Source organism: Phocoena sinus, chromosome 5, assembly GCF_008692025.1.
Source record: "Phocoena sinus isolate mPhoSin1 chromosome 5, mPhoSin1.pri, whole genome shotgun sequence".
Taxonomy (NCBI): domain Eukaryota; kingdom Metazoa; phylum Chordata; class Mammalia; order Artiodactyla; family Phocoenidae; genus Phocoena; species Phocoena sinus.
The window spans coordinates 52,274,779-52,291,190 of NC_045767.1; the positions used below are offsets into that span (position 1 = coordinate 52,274,779).

Sequence of the window (16,412 nt, forward strand, 5' to 3'; positions counted from 1 at the left end):
TCAAGTGTGCTCTGCTAGTTTTGTGGATTGCCTCTTACTGATCCTTAAGTTCTCAGAGGCCTCCTTTTCCCCCTGGTCCCCTTTCCCTAAATCCACTCTTTTCTTAATGCCCAGAAGAGGAAGCAGGCATACCTCTGGAGCAAGAAGGGGAGCTGTAATTCTCTGGGTGGGTTGCTCTCCACACTTGGGGCCCTGGCATTGCCTGGGTTTTCCACGTAATTGGTCCTTATTCCGCACAGACTGCCACACAAAGAACCCTGGGCAATCCACCCTCATGAAAAGCTTTCCCCAGGGTGATTTGTGGAGGTGTGAGTTCTCCCTTCCCCACTTAACCTTTCAGAGCTATTATTAGCAAGGAAGGGGAGGGTGTCTACTAGGCTTCCCCTTTCCCACCCCTCCTCTGGTTTGAACTGGGCCTTTGTGTCTGTCCAGAAGCCTCAAGAAATTCTTGGGGTGCTTCCCAGAGAGATAATAGGTTTGTTGATCATGGAATCCCACCCTCCACCTCCAACCCTGTGTGAGTGCTAAGCTGCTTGTAAGACAGGGTGGTAACAAATCTTTCAAGAGGCTGTTTGAAAATGCTTTATGGCACGTAGGGTTACAAGGCTCTAGCTGAACAAATGGAAAAATTAGTCTACCTTAAAATAGCCAAGGCAAGTAATTTCCTATCACCTTGTTTCTTAAATGTTCTTAACATCTAGAATCTGGGCTTCCCAAAATATGGCTAAGGGTCATCAGTTAAAATGACAACTTGGAGATAAAAAACTTCCACTTCAATAGTTGCTCATAAAGTGATGCCACAAGCCCTTCTGCTTGGAATGGGAGGAGTCAGGAATCCCACAACATCCATTATTAACTATTATTGAATTTAACAGGCTTGCGCCAGCCTAGGAGCAGGACCCTTACCCCACATCCACTAAGGCTCGGCATCAGACCCCCTGACCTTTCCAGGGGCTTCCTAAGGTCTCATACCTTAGGTTTGGCTTTCTTCTGCTTTTTCTTGGATGGAATAGTTTGCTTTTCTAACTCCTTTCTCCAGGTTTCTAAACTACTCCTTACCCCACGAGGAGAGTTAGTGATGACAACCACAGGGGCAGTCAGTCGGCTATTTTCTTGTGCTCTTCCTTTTTCTTTTCCGCTTCCTCTTTATTGGACCTTTTTGCATTCCCTTTATTTATTCACTCATTCATTCATTTATCCTATTCCATTCCTTCAATAAAGATCTATTAAATAATGTCCGTGCATCGCGAACTAAGATGCAAATTCCTAGGGATACAGGAATTTGGCCTGCAAAGAGTTTACCTTTGGGGGACGGGTGCCAAACAAGTACAAGCAGAGGGAAAAGAGCAGGGCACTGTGGGTGTGTGCAGGACCTGCCCCTGAGAGTCGGAGAAGGCTACATTTGACCTAGGACCTGAAAGGTGAGCGGGAGTTTACAGAAGTAAGGGGAAGAGTGTTCCAGAGAGCAGGCAGCAGGTGCAAAAGGCCCTGAGGCACAACTGCAGTATGGCTCAGCTGAGGGGCTGAAATTAGTCCTGCAGGAATGAAGTGTGAGGCGACTAATGGCAACAGATGTGGCTGGAAAAATCAGGAGGGACCAGATAATGGAGGGCCAAGCACACCATGGTAAGGAGGCGGGACTAGATTCCAAAGGCGATGGAAAGGTTGGAGCTGTGACGCGATGAATAAAAGAGCAAAGGAAGGGTTAACCCATTCTCCACCACACAGTCACGGCCACCCTTCAAGAGAGGCCTCTGTGTTTCTCAGGATGGCTGGTGTCATTACTGAATGAGTCATCCGGCCTTAATGTTGATGACTGGGGGTAGGTGGGGGGAGGATGACCGTGACTCACAGGGGGATGAAAATAAACCAGCCCTATAACTTTAGATGCAAATGAGAATAAACAGAGTCTCTGGGGCTCACTGCAGTTGGTCTTTTTTGAGGAGGAGAGGACTGGAGACTGAGATACAGGGTCTACTGAACGTTTTAACATCTTGCCTGCATCTGCCGGCAGGAAAATTACTTCACAGGCCATGAATATGAGTCACTAAATTCTAAACCTTGAGTGAGAAAACCAAGTTTGATAAATGTGTCCAGCTACTGGAATAAAGACCCAGAATGCAAGCAAATCATGAAGCTCAGATGGTGCCAATGCAAAAGCAGCCCCAGACCTGCGCTTAGTGTTACGCTCACACACACACGCATGCACACATACCCTCCTTTTCTTTCCTTGAAATATCAGTTGCAAATGTCAATTCCTAAAATATCTCAGGCCTACAAGGCGATACAATTAAAAGTGACCAAAAGATGAGGCAGAGGTGTGTCTAGGACAGTTGGAGGTGGGGGGGGGGGTACCTCAGAAAATAAAAAAGAAAAGAAAAGAAAAGAAGAAGAAGAAAAAAAATCAGTCAAGAAGAATCATGACTCCAAAAATCACATCTCAAAATGTTTCAGTACTTTCTGGATTTATAACTTCTCCGAAATTCCTGCAGTATTTTTATGGGTTTAAAGGAAATGATTGCACATACTTGATTTTACTCTCTAGAAAACCTTGCCCTGGTGCTATCATTTGATAACACCTAAGAAGGCCTGGCCTTTAATTATTGACCCAATACCTAGGTTACAGAGCTTAAATCCTTTTGAGAGGCCCGATTAGCTTGTCCAGGGTTAATTAGCACCCTTCTTAGCATTCTTGCCCACTCCCTATTTCATGACAGAGAATAGTCATGAAATATTTTTCAAATATAGTATGTTAAATCCAAGAGGTTTAAAAAAAATTTTTTAAAGGCAGACTAAGTGGACAAGAGGCTATGTAAAGAAGACTTTCCAGTATGCCCTTATTATTATTTTTTTTTACTTTCTGACCACACCTCGTGGCATGCGGGATCCTAGTTTCCCCACCAGGGATTGAACCCATGTCCCCTGCAGTGGAAGTGTGGAGTTTCAATTGCTGGACCACCAGGGAAGTCCCACCAGTACGCCCTTAGATTGAGCCCCTTAAGCCAGCAGTAAGCACACAATCCTCTCTGCTCTTTGTCATGGAAGAGTTCTCGAGATAATCCAGACACTTCCATACATTTTTTTTTTTTTTAAAGAATGAGCATTTTTCAAAATGGCGCCTTCCAATAACCAGTGACTCCCAGGAACAACAAACATCCCCATCATTTGTCAGGGAATTTGGTACCGTTCAAAAGACATTGCCCAAGAAAGCACCTCCTCCCCGCCATGTAGTTTGCTTGAGTGAAACTCCAAAGGCCATCCCTGTTGGGAAAGCTGGCTCTGGCAAGAAGCTGAAATTGAATCTATTGGCAAAATGGGCAATTATTTGGGGGCAATGGAATTAAACTTCGGTAGTTTTTCTTCCTTTTCTCAATCGTACTTTTGTTCACAGCTTCAGCTGGGAGAGACAGTGCTCACATTTAGTTTGGAGTTTATGAGTTCATATTTTATAATTAACGTTGCCAACAGGGGAGTTTGATTAATACCAGGCAGTGGATTTTGAGCAATGTTCCATACAAATTGCCAAATTTAGCAATAAAATAAATTGGTTATGTGAACATAATTAGTAGGATGACTACTTAAAATTCAAAACTGGATGTGAATAATTCCAAATCATATGAGCCACAAATCCATTATTTGTATAGAAAGGAGAAAGTATAGCATTTGGGTTTTATTTTGCCCTCAACCACAATGTTATTCAGCACCAAGCTGAACATAATGAAACTTCTACAATGGGTTGTGACAATATTTTAGAGCAACCCAGAAACACACACAGACGCGTGGCATGCACACACGCGAGGGGAAGGTAATAAAGATAAGAAACGCTAAACTATGAATTTTCATTGCAAATGTAAAAATCTATAACAAATTTTTCGGCAAATGCATTACATTCTTCTGATGCACCATACATAAACCTCTGGCACAAAATTACTCAGGAGAGGTTTTTGCCTTTAAATATTCACGGTACCTTATTGTCGCCCTGGACTTCTCCAAGCCTTTGCTGAAGTTCTTTAATTTCTTCTCCCAGACGTTTATTTCGGTCCTGAGAATCTCTCAATAGTTGTGCAAGATTAGCCTGCAAACTGACAAAGGATTAATCTCCAAAATTGACAAGCAGCTCATGCAGCTCAATATCAATAAAACAAAAAACCCAATCCAAAAATGGGCAGAAGACCTAAATTGACATTTCTCAAAAGAAGATATACAGATGGCCAACAAACACATGAAAGGATGCTCACCATCACTAATCATTAGAGAAACGTAAATCAAAACTACACCAGTCAGAATGGCCATCATCAAAAACTCTACAAACAATAAATGCTGGAGAGGGTGTGGAGAAAAGGAAACACCCTTGCATTGCTGGTGGGAATGTGAATTGGTACAGCCACTATGGAGAACAGTATGGAGGTTCCTTAAAAAACTACAAATAGAACTACCATATGACCCAACAATCCCACTACTGGGGCATATACCCTGAGAAAACCATAATTCAAAAAGAGTCATGTACCAAAATGTTCATTGCAGCTCTATTTACAATAGCCCGGAGATGGAAACAATCTAAGTGTCCATCATCGGATGAATGGATAAAGAAGATGTGGCAATATATACAATGGAATATTACTCAGCCATAAAAAGAAATGAAATTGAGCTATTTGTAATGAGGTGGATAGACCTAGAGTCTGTCATACAGAGTGAAGTAAGTCAGAAAGAGAAAGACAAATACCGTATGCTAACACATATATATGGAATTTAAGAAAAAAAATGTCATGAAGAACCTGGGGTAAGACAGGAATAAAGACACAGAACTACTAGAGGATGGACTTGAGGATATGGGGAGGGGGAAGGGTAAGTTGTGACAAAGCAAGAGATTGGCATGGACATATATACACTACCAAACGTAAGGTAGATAGCTAGTGGGAAGCAGCCACATAGCACAGGGAGATCAGCTCGGTGCTTTGTGACCGCCTGGAGGGGTGGGATAGGGAGGGTGGGAGGGAGGGAGACGCAAGAGGGAAGAGATATGGGAACATATGTATATGTATAGCTGATTCACTTTGTTATAAAGCAGAAACTAACACACCATTGTAAAGCAATTATACTCCAGTAAAGATTTAAAAAAAAAAAAAAAAAAAAACAATAAATGCTGGAGAGGGTGTGGAGAAAAGGGAACCCTCTTGCACTGCTGGTGGGAATGTAAATTGATACAACCACTATGGAGAACAGTATGGAGGTTCCTTAAAAAACTACAAATAGAACTACCATATGACCCAGCAATCCCACTACTGGGCATATACCCTGAGAAAACCATAATTCAAAAAGAGTCATGTACCACAATGTTCATTGCAGCTCTATTTACAATAGCCAGGACATGGAAGCAACCTAAGTGTCCATCAACAGATGAATGGATAAAGAAGATGTGGCACATATATACAATGGAATATTACTCAGCCATAAAAAGAAATGAAATTGAGTTATTTGTAGTGAGGTGGATGGACCTAGAGTCTGTCATACAGAGTAAAGTAAGTCTGAAAGAGAAAAACGTATGCTAACACATATGTGTGGAATCTAAAACAAAACAAAAGGGTTCTGAAGAACCTAGGGGCAGGACAGGAATAATGACATAGACATAGAGAATGGACTTGAGGACACGGGGAGGGGGAAGAGTAAGCTGGGACAAAGTGAGAGAGTGGCATTGACATATATGTGCTACCAAATGTAAAATAGATAGCTAGTGGGAAGCAGCTGCATAGCACAGGGAGATCAGCTTGGTGCTCTGTGACCACCTAGAGGGGTGGGATAGGGAGGGTGGGAGGGAGGGAGATGCAAGAGGGAGGGTATATGGGGATATATGTATACGTATAGCTGATTCACTCTGTTATACAGCAGAAACTAACACAACATTGTAAAGCAAGTATACTCCAATAAAGATGTTAAAAATAAATAAATAAAAATAAAAGGTAGATTTCCAAAATAAGATTAGCTTTATGAAATATAATCAGAAACGGAGGAGTGGAGAAATGGGGGGCTTTCTTAGGCTTACTGCAGCCATCATCCAAGTCCAGCTGAACCATTAGAATAAACACATGTATGAAGGCAGCAAGTGTGCAAATCACACCACTACAACTGCATGGAGAGAAATAAAGTTGGCCGTGAACCTCAATTTGGGGATGTTCTTTGTTTCCAGAATGGCTCACAGACAAGTGATGGAGGCGTTGGTATTTTTTTTTTTTAATTTAAGAGCTCCTCACAAAACCTCTTGCAAGTAGTCTTAGTTCAATTCTAACTTTGGATCCACAATATAGGAAAAATTTCATTTCCTTGTTTGGTTAATTTCATTTCCTTGTTTGGATAGTTTTTTTTTTCTTCAAATAGATCGTGTTTAATGAACTTTTCTTTGCCACCTTAATGCCCAGAATTTTGATCAAAATTGTCAGCCAGAGGAGAGACCAGTGAGGTGTCACGATTTCAGACATCAGGATCCAGAGGTAATTCAACAGTCTCCTGGGCTGTTTTTCTCACCTCCTTATTCCCCTGTTCTAGTTCCTAGAGTACCAAACAGCCAGGGTGAGTGCCTTCCAGTCCATCTTCATGATGTCAGCCCTTCCTTCAGATTTCCTCCTGCTCAGAGCAGATCCCTCTGGCCCCCGTGTGCAGTTCTCCACCACACCTCCTCCCCCTCTCAGTCCAGATTCATCGACACATCTCGGCCCCTTTCCCGGGAGCACGCAAGCACCCTTTACCATGCTCCCACCCTTCTCAGGTTCCCTGAACCTGAACTTGCATATGCTCCCAAACTATCTACGTGCTTTTTCCACTCAAGCCTTTAACTTACTATTCCACTTTACCTCCACAGCGGCTTCTTCTATACTATTTGAATTTTGCTAATTTGCTCTGATTCTCACCTTGCTTATTGCACTCTTATCTAACCTCAGCAAGAAGAAATGAGCTATTGAAAGGCAGAGATTCTCGTTTTCTCCCTTCTCAGCCTCCACGTACATTGCTCCAAGAAGTGGTCTTGTCCCAGCAAATGTTTTAAAGACCCACGATGAATAAATGGAGGAAGGAAGGAGGGAGGGAAGCTAGCCAGCGATCGGAATATGACTCCTAAAAAGGAATCTTTCAGAAACAGTCACACAAGGGATTTGAAAGTTATCTTTTAGATTCCCTCCATGTGATAGCTGAAGAAACCCAAATCCAGAGACATTGCAGACGAGTACAACTATAGTGGCTAAATCTCCAAAGACTTTGATGCTAATACTTTCGGGAATACTGAGTTATGTTAGGTAATCAAAAGGGAATAAAGTGAAAGAATATAAAGATTAAACCTTGGCTTATCCTGGACTCCTCACTTTGTCTTATCTCCCATATTCCATCCATCGGGATATCCAGTGTCTCCACCGTCAGGGTAGCCCCCCATTCAGCTCCCCCGAAGCTCACCTCCTGGCTGTTCCCCACATATACCAGGCAGGAACCCATCTCAGCACTGCTCTCTCTGCCTTTTCTCTGGACTGGACTGCTCTCCCTCCAGGGTACCTCTTGTTCACTCCCTTGCCTTTTTCAGGTCTTCGTTCAAACGGCACCGTTTCAACGGGGCCCACCTGGACCACTTGATCTAATCTGCAGTCTGGCCACCTCCCCACTGAACGCCCAAGCCCTTTCCCCTACACTACTTTTTATTTCCATAGCACTTACCGTCTCTTAATATACCATGTAATTTACTTTACAGTTTATTGCCATATGTTTACATATGTTTATTACTTACTGTTTATTTCCTATCTCTCTCTCCCTACTAAGACAGAAGTTCCATGAAGGGCAGGGAACTTTGTTCTCTCTACTGGTCTACCCCAAGCACCTAGTGGATGCTCCATAAATATATCTAAGTGAAAGATAATATGCTGAGTCTGGAGGCTGTGGTCTCAGCCTAGGGAAATATCTGGAATAATAAACTACTGAAACCAGTGCCTGGCACGCAGCATTGCATAGAAACCCCCCTCATCCCCACTGGCTGGATTTAATCTAGCTCTGATTTCCACTCACTTATTTGTGAACATTACTCAATAATGTGATCTAATTCTCAGCCCCATATTTGCAAAGCCACACTTCAAGTCATATCTTGTAGTAGTTGTGTTTCAACTGTCCCAGATTTCCATTCTCATCAGATAAAAATCTGGTGAAGGATGAGGAAAATTAATCCCCATTCTACAGACAGAAAAGCAAAAAGACAAGAGGCACTGTGATCCACTGACTTCTTTTGGAAATGTTCAAATTTCTTTTTGGAATCAGATAGACTAAGTTGGATCCCAGTTCTGCCACTTACTGGGCTGGGTGACCTTGGGTAAGATTATTAACCTCTTGAGTTTCCCCACCTGTAAAATGGAGCTAACCATACATACTTCATGTAGTAATTTGATACTTACATTGAATAATGAACCTAGGATGCCTACCACACTCCTTGGTATACAGCAGGCACTGGTTAAATGCTGGTCACCTCCCCTTGACTCTGCCCTTGCAGTGGCTCCAATTCGATCACTCAGTGGACAGTTGGATGGATCTGGCCGAATGGCTCCTTGGACACAGCTGGCTCCCTTGTCATCCTGCCCCTTCACTTATTCATCCGTTCATTTACACAACAAATATTTATGGAGTGCCTACTATGTGTCAGGCACTGTTTTCGATTCTGGAGATACAGCAGTGAGCCATACAGACAAAGCCTCTTGCCCTTGTAAACTTACATTTTAATAGATGATATTACATTAATTACATTATATTACAACGAAATGAATAATGACTGAGGAGCTGGGTGATAAGTACTACGGAAACAAATACAGCAGGTAAAGGAAACAGTGTGTGCTGGGGAAAGGCCACGGAAGGCGTCACACCGAAGGCCACACTTCAAGTCTTAAACCAAGACTTGAGAAAGGAGAGAGAGTGAGCGTGAGCCTTGTGGATATCCCGGAGAAAGTTCCAGGTAGGTGCAAAGGCAAGCGGCTTCCCTCTCTCCTTCTGTCCCTCACATCACAAGATGCCCACTTTGGAAAGCAGTTCAAGGCCACTAGAGCAGGCAGACCCCAGGGGCAGCAGTGAAGTGGAGAGGTGATTCAATTCCCAATTTTCTTTTCCTGGTCCCTCCCCTCTGTCCTGCAGCTCTCCTGCCTTAGCGCAAGGCATGACAAGTGGGCGGCCTCTCCTTTTCCTTCCGGGAACTCCAGAACACTTCCCAGACATTAGCTCAGCCAGCATAATCCCTCCCCCAGGTGGAGGGACAGAACCCCCAGGCTGGAGGGACTGGCTCAGAGGTGGGACGGGAGAAGCCACCCAGGGCAGGTGCTGGCATGCGGCTAAAAGTGGCCTCCGCGAGCCTGCTGCCACCTGCACATTGCATCTCAGCACCCCATCTGCAGGAGACACAGCAAACTTCACCTTCACAGGAGGCTGCTTTTCTTAAACGGTGGAAGAGATGTTCAGAAAGAAATATTTGTAAGAGCAAGAGTGAAAACTTTAACAACAACAACAACAAAAAAAAAATCTGAAACGTCCCTAACCTTCCCTTTTTGAATCAACGATGGCTCGAGCCCCTCAGGTGGGTGGGAAGACCCTGACATTTGCTCACCAATGTAACCACAGGAGCTAAACCCGTACAACTCAAACTATCAGTGGTGAAAGACCTTGACCTCCGATCTGTCACAGATCATTACTTGTGCAAAATACAATACAAATCAATTCCTAGGAAAACAAATTTAAGAAGACATCAAGGCCCTAAGTGTTTGTTAGATTCACCTGACGTAAAATCATACATACTGTCAGATTGCTATAAAAGTTTCTGAGCCCTTCCTCTCAATTTCTGCACTCATCTTGTCGTAGGGACCAGAAAGGGCAGCTTGCAGCCTGGCACGGGTCCTCAGGTCCCACTCTGAATAGCACTGAGCCCAGCGATACTCTCTGGTATTTGGATGTTACAGCAAAGCAGGCACCCACGTGTTATATATCAAAGGTCCCAGTGACACATGAAGCAAAGGACAGCACTACTTTAGGAGACAGCGAGTCAGAGACCCAGTGATGTGACTGTCAAACATTATTTACTCTGCAGCCTGGCCGAAAAGAAATCTACCCAGATAAACTCAAGAATTTCTACAGTAGCTGCAAAGCAATGGTTAATTAGAATCACATCGCCTCCAAGGGGATTCACTGTAACTCTACCCCAGATTTCAAATTGACCCCCTGGGGGAGGGGAGGGGGAGGGAGACCCCCCTTTTAAAGCAGGTGACTGTAATTTTCTTTCACATTTCACAGGCTGGCTTACTTGTCAACACACAATTCTTTTCTATTCAGTCCTTCCACCTCCTCAACTCCCAAACAATAACTTTGAAAACTAGAAAATGACTATTCTGATACAGTGCCTAGTTCCTTGACATACACCTTAAAGAACAAAAAAAAAAAAAGAAAGAAAGAAAGAAAGAAAAGAAAAGGAAGAAAAGTGGTACATTTCAAAGCACTCAAAATAGAGGAGAAAAATTCACATAATTCTTTTGACCAAAAAAAAAACCCCCATGACTCACACACATTCACTATAACCATCCATCAAGCTAACACACGGCGCCTGCTTATAATTTATCAGCTATGTAGACCGTTTTGTCTCTGTGTTATTGAGAAGGACTCTGTGACCATCAGTTTAGAATAGCAGCACTATGTAAAGAAAATGTCAGGGAAAAAGTGGCAGACCGTCTAACACTCGAAAGGATTTCACAGGGAAGGAAAACAAAACCTAGAGATTATTTCCTCTAAATCTCTGGGGCAGGGTGGGTAGCATAAATAGCAAAACATGAAAAGGTTTCAAAAGAAGCCTCTTTTAAATATTCAGATATAGCCAGGGCTGACATTAAAAGGTTGACATCTTCTCTCAGATAATAGTGGGATGTTGAATATCCTGGAGTATATTGTAGAATCTATATACTTAAGTCACTCTTTCTAGCTCGGAGTTTATCTATTAAAACTGTGATGGGGAAGGGAGAGAAGACAGATTTGATGAAAACATAGCTGGGAGGCTCAAGGCCAAAAGGACATTACAGCTGTCCATTCCAACACACGTTCCTTTGTCAAGAATCAAGTCAACCCCCAATTACAACGGATGTCTGCAGAAGTATGCCGCCAAGGCCAGCCCCTGGCGTGGGGACTTTGAGGCTCGGGGAAATTCTCTCTGCACACAGATGAAGACTACACGTCCTGACAGTTGTTGCAAAGGCAGAGATCTGGGAGTTGAGACAACTGTGTGCATCTCGCCCCAACCTCTCTGCCTTTTTGTGGAAATTCTCACTGAGGCAGATTAGTAACGGGGACAAGGGGATCTCCCTTTCTTCAGGTCCTGCTGCATCCTAAACTCTAGATCTCGCCTCTACCACTGTATTTGAATTCCCTTATGAACGAATGTCACAAAATACATCCAAATTTATACTATAGATGCAATACATTTTTGAAACTTATGAGAAGCGGGAGGAGATTTTTTTGAATGGTACATCACATTTGGCAATGACAGTCTCTGTGAAGGAACTCTGTTTTCAATGATCAAGTAACGAAGACTGGTTTACAAGGAAGGGGGAGTTCAGGATACCAGTTGTAAGAAACAGCCCTAAATCTTTTAGATGGGGAGAAAAGGAGCCACTATATACCATTTTCCTCCCTGATGTAAGAAATGAAAAGTTGGGTATGATAAGATCAGAATATGCCACCCCAAAATATGCTCCTTTGCCATGAGGATTATTTTGATCTGAAGGCAACTGAGAATCAGAAGATACAGAGAATATTCTTCCCTCCCCTTTTCAGCCGAAAAATAAGGGCGTACATTTCCCTTTGTGAGTTGTCCCATCCCCTCCGTACCAGGAAGAGAATAGCAACTCTAATCACTGGACACAGAGCGTTGGTACCATGATGAGTCTGCATAAACAAACCTAACTAAAATAAAACCCTATCTTCCATCAGTTTCCCATATATCTCCTAGTCACTTTCCCACAATTTATCATCCCTTAAGGCCCAAACCCTCTCTCTTTTATTAAAATGCTATATAAGCCCCCAAGTCTTAACACTTCTTTGAATTTCACTCCTTCTCTCTGAACTCCTGTGCATGTAAAATATTCATGAAATTGTTTGCTTTTTTCTCCTGTTAATCTGTCTTTTGTCAGTTAAATTTGCAGGCCTCCATGCACCGAACCTAAGAGGGTAGAGGAAAAGCTTTTCCTCTCCAACAGATAAAAATAAAATGAAAGAAAAGTGATGAAAAGTTTAAGATTAACCTTCCAATCTTGCACTAGCCAGACATTGGGAAGGGCAGTAAAACGGGAAGGCCACGTGTTTTCTCCTAAGTCCTTAAATAATTCAGCCCAGACACCAGGAGGGGAAAGGGGCAACATTCCAGTTACTGTCCCTCAAGTCACCCTGAAATCTTTGTAATTTATTAGATATACACCACTTCAGTAATCTAGCCATGGAAAAGTCATTCTCCATCATAATGTAAAAATGATGTATACCGGAAAATCCTATAACTTCCTTCTCAACTTGCTGACATATTAAAACTCAATGCAAAAATGGGAGGGGAAAAAAATGAGAGAGACAGGTAAAACCCTGGCCTAGGCACTTCCTCAAGGAGAGTTTTTTGCTTGTTTGTTTTGTTTTGAAAAAAAAAAAAAAAAAAAGAAGAGCGCGCGAGAGAAAAAGAGACCAGATTTAGAAAATGCTCCTCAACGACATGGCGTTGACCCCTGAATCCTTTAAACTCACATCTTCAATAGGGTAAAGTACTCGATTAAGCAAGAATATGTGAAAAAAAAAATGTTTGATAAAACGTGGAGTGTACTTGAGCGGTGTGATTGATAGCAAATTTAATCGCAATTTCTACTCCGCTGCTTTGGTCTACGGCGACTTCTGTGTTAATAGTAATAGAGTGAAACTTGCTTTGCTGAGCAAGCACCCCCTATTCATAGCAACTGCCCAAGCGATGACCTCTGCTGCAGTGACGGCTTTCTTATTTACAAGAAACGACCACCCAAGAACTCATTCCACACACAGTTTTTGGCTGTGCAAGGAGCCCTCAGCAGCCTACTCTCACCCCACAGTCTCCAAGCACACAGTTGCCAATGCAGGCATTTCCAGGCCCACAGGCAAATGCTCTTCGGTAGGTTTAGAAGGTTGCTATTTAAATAAATGTTTGCTTAATCTTGGCCATTATGGCTCCGCATCTGCCACTTAGTGGCTCCCTTAATAGTTCCCAAGTTCTTTAGACTCACTGAGCCTAAATTCCTCCATGTTTAAGTTGGGGGATGCTCTCACCTTCCTGACAAAAATCACTGCAAGGATCCGAAGGGCTTCTGAGCAGGAGGTGTGAATGCTCAGAATGAAATTACTGTTATTATGATTTGGGAGGACTCCCGCAGGCTGAACCCTGGATTTCTTCCCAGCTTCCCTGGTGTTAACAGTGAAGTTGTACTGTTCGAAGTGGTATAAAAAGAAACATCCCAAAGCACTTGAGATCTCTGAAGGAAGTTTTAGGTTCTGAGCATCAAACTGAGATGCATATACAAAGTCGCTCTGATTTGTGGTCACGGGGGACTAAAATAAGATTGACCAAGAAGACTTTTCTATTGAAGTAAAAGGCTCCCTCCCATCCCACAAAGGGCCACTCTGTGCTCTGATTTCTCCAGGGTTGTCATCCTGGTGCATGTCACCGTCTAAATAAGCCATCGCTTTTTAAGGGAAGAAAGCCAAGGCTCCCTCCTGGACCGGGAGGAATACCTCCCGTGGTACCTCGGCTTGAAATCAAAACAGGGAAAGACAGAGATGCGTTTGATTGTTTATTCAAGGAGGAGTTTGCATGGGGAAAAATGTGTTGCTGTGACCCCAAAGAATCCCAACTTATAAGAAGATTCACCCAGGATAATTTAAATTCCCCTTTATCTCCTTTGGAGGAACTGCTTGTTTTGCAAAAGAAAAATACTTAAAGGGTCGTTTGAGATCTTTCGGTGGATCTCCCACTGCAGTGCAGAGAGGTGCTCCGTGTACAGTCCTGCCTGGGGTATCAAGAAGAAGTTTTCATTTCAACATCCCACGAGAAGCTATTAGTGAAATCACCGTTGTCACGATTATCTTCACAGCTTCTTCAACGGATGATTTGCCATTGGAAATTGAGTTGTTTTAAAAAGTATTCTAAATTCTAAAAGAGAGCCTCGATCGACAACCATATTTCTAGAACTACAACTATGAGAGTTCTGGCTGTCCTGTAAGGAGGAGACAAAAAAGCAGGAAGACATTATGGCCAGACATTGGCCGCCACAGGAAAGAACACTGGCCTAACGGGTAAAGACTCCTAGCTCAGTTTCTGCTTCTCAACCCCTCCTAAGCAGAGGGCTTCGGATAAAGCACTTCACCTTTGAACTTCCAAAATGGGTGGATTAAATGTTGATTATGCTTCTTCCCCATTCAAACAGCCTAAGAGTTAAATATGGAACAAAACCCTGAACTAAAACACTGAACTACAAGTGAGCAGATTTGGATTTTTAGGCCTGCTCTATTAACCTGCTGTGTGACCTTGGACAAGTCACAGGAAAAATAAAAAATAGCCAACACCCATTGAGCGCTCACTAAGTAGAAGGCAATGGGCATTACAAGCATTATCACACCGATTCTTAATAAAAACTTTATGAATATATCTCATGCTTTTGTTTATTTTGGAGAGGAGGAAATTGAGTCTCAGAAAGGTAACACAGCTTGCCCCGGATCACCCAGCCAGCAAGTGGAAGTGTTATATTTGAATCCACAAAACTGGATGCCAGAACCCAAGCTTTTATCTACTGCCATCCATGACGCTGCCTTGAGATTTTATGCAAGACCTAACTTGCAGTGTGGCCGCAGAAGACAGCTGGGAGATGACACACATACATAGATATATACGTGCATACACACACGCATACATGGTCTCGGAAAAGCACAAAGCACTGCCAAGACTGAGGATGGGGTATTGTTTCTACTTATATTTGAGAAGAACCCTCAATACATTTACAGTCAGCTTGAGCTGCTACAACAAAACACCATAGACTGGGTGACTTATAAACAACAGAAATTTATTTCTCATAGTTCTAGAGGCTGCAAATCTGAGATCAGGGTGCCAGCACAGTTAGGTTCTGGGAAGGGCCCTCTTTCAGGCTGCAGATTTCTTGTTTTGTCCTCACACAGCAGAGAGCAGAGCAGAGAAAGCAAGTTCTCTTGTGACTCTTATAAGGACACTGAACCCCCTCGTGAGGACTCCACCCTCATGACCTCATCTAATCCTAACTCCCTCCCAGAGGCCCCACCTCCTAATACCATCACATTGAGGACCAGAGTTTCAACATATGAATTTGGGGGGATGTAAACATTCAGTCCATAACAGAGTGATGATTGTAATCTCTCCTGAGCTGAGAAATGAACAGGGGAGGAGTCCATAGAAATTCCTCCTTCAGGTCAAGAACAGGAAGCCACGGTTTCAAGGCTGATGGGCAACAAGATGCTCAATGTGGCACCTTTTCCTTTTCCAATATGTGGATCTTTTGACCCCCAGGTCCCATCTGTTACCCCAGCAGCTGGTTCTCGTTCCAGTGCCTTCCGCTTACACAAGGTACATCTGTTTTGCAGCTGGAGGGGTAAATACTTCACCTACTGTTTTGCCTTTGGGATAAACATGTGATATAAGACAGGAGACACCAGGCCAGGGTGCAAGCTTCTACCCCTGTTCCTGCCGATGAAATAGTTAAGAAGGTAACTGTGCCTCTCCTTTCCGGTACTGGATACACGGATGCCAAAGCTGTCTGCTTCAGGCTAAATGGAAAGTTTCATTGTAACCAGTGCCTGCAAATTCAATGGTGCATTTTCTTCCCCACGCTGAGCTAATGAAGAGGACATCTTAACACTCCCCCTCACTCATCCAAAAACCAACCCCATGCTTTCAGAAATAAACTAACTATATGTAAATAAAATCTGAAAACATATATTTTAAACAGGTAAGATTATTTTTCCAAATACTGGAACTATTTTCCTCCACTGTTAATCGAGACGCTTCTTCCATTGCTAAGCCAGAATCCCCTCCCTGGCTTTGGGCTATATTTTTCTCTCCATTGCACTGCTCACCATTTAACATCCTATATATCTTAATCATTTTGTTGATTGTCTGCTCATAGCATCCCTACTAGAATTAAGGTGACTATATTATTTATCATCCAAACCAAGACATTTTGGATAGTACAGGGAGCACTAATACAGATTATGCCAGGACAAGAGGTAAAAATGGCAACGATCCTGAGTAAATGGAAGGTCTGGTTGCCCGAGCTACAAGGCGAGTTCTAAGCATGAGCTCTGAGTGGACCGCACGACTTTGAACTCTGGCTCCACCAATT

At 43.0% G+C, this 16,412-nt stretch overlaps 1 protein-coding gene across 1 annotated transcript in view; it reads right to left on the reverse strand.

Annotated features, from left to right (window-relative positions):
* Positions 1–16,412, reverse strand: part of CCDC149 (coiled-coil domain containing 149) — a 96,778-nt gene that overhangs the window by 42,409 nt on the left and 37,957 nt on the right. The window contains 1 exon segment of the mRNA XM_032632671.1: positions 3,968–4,075. Coding sequence (XP_032488562.1) covers positions 3,968–4,075 — 108 coding nt within the window.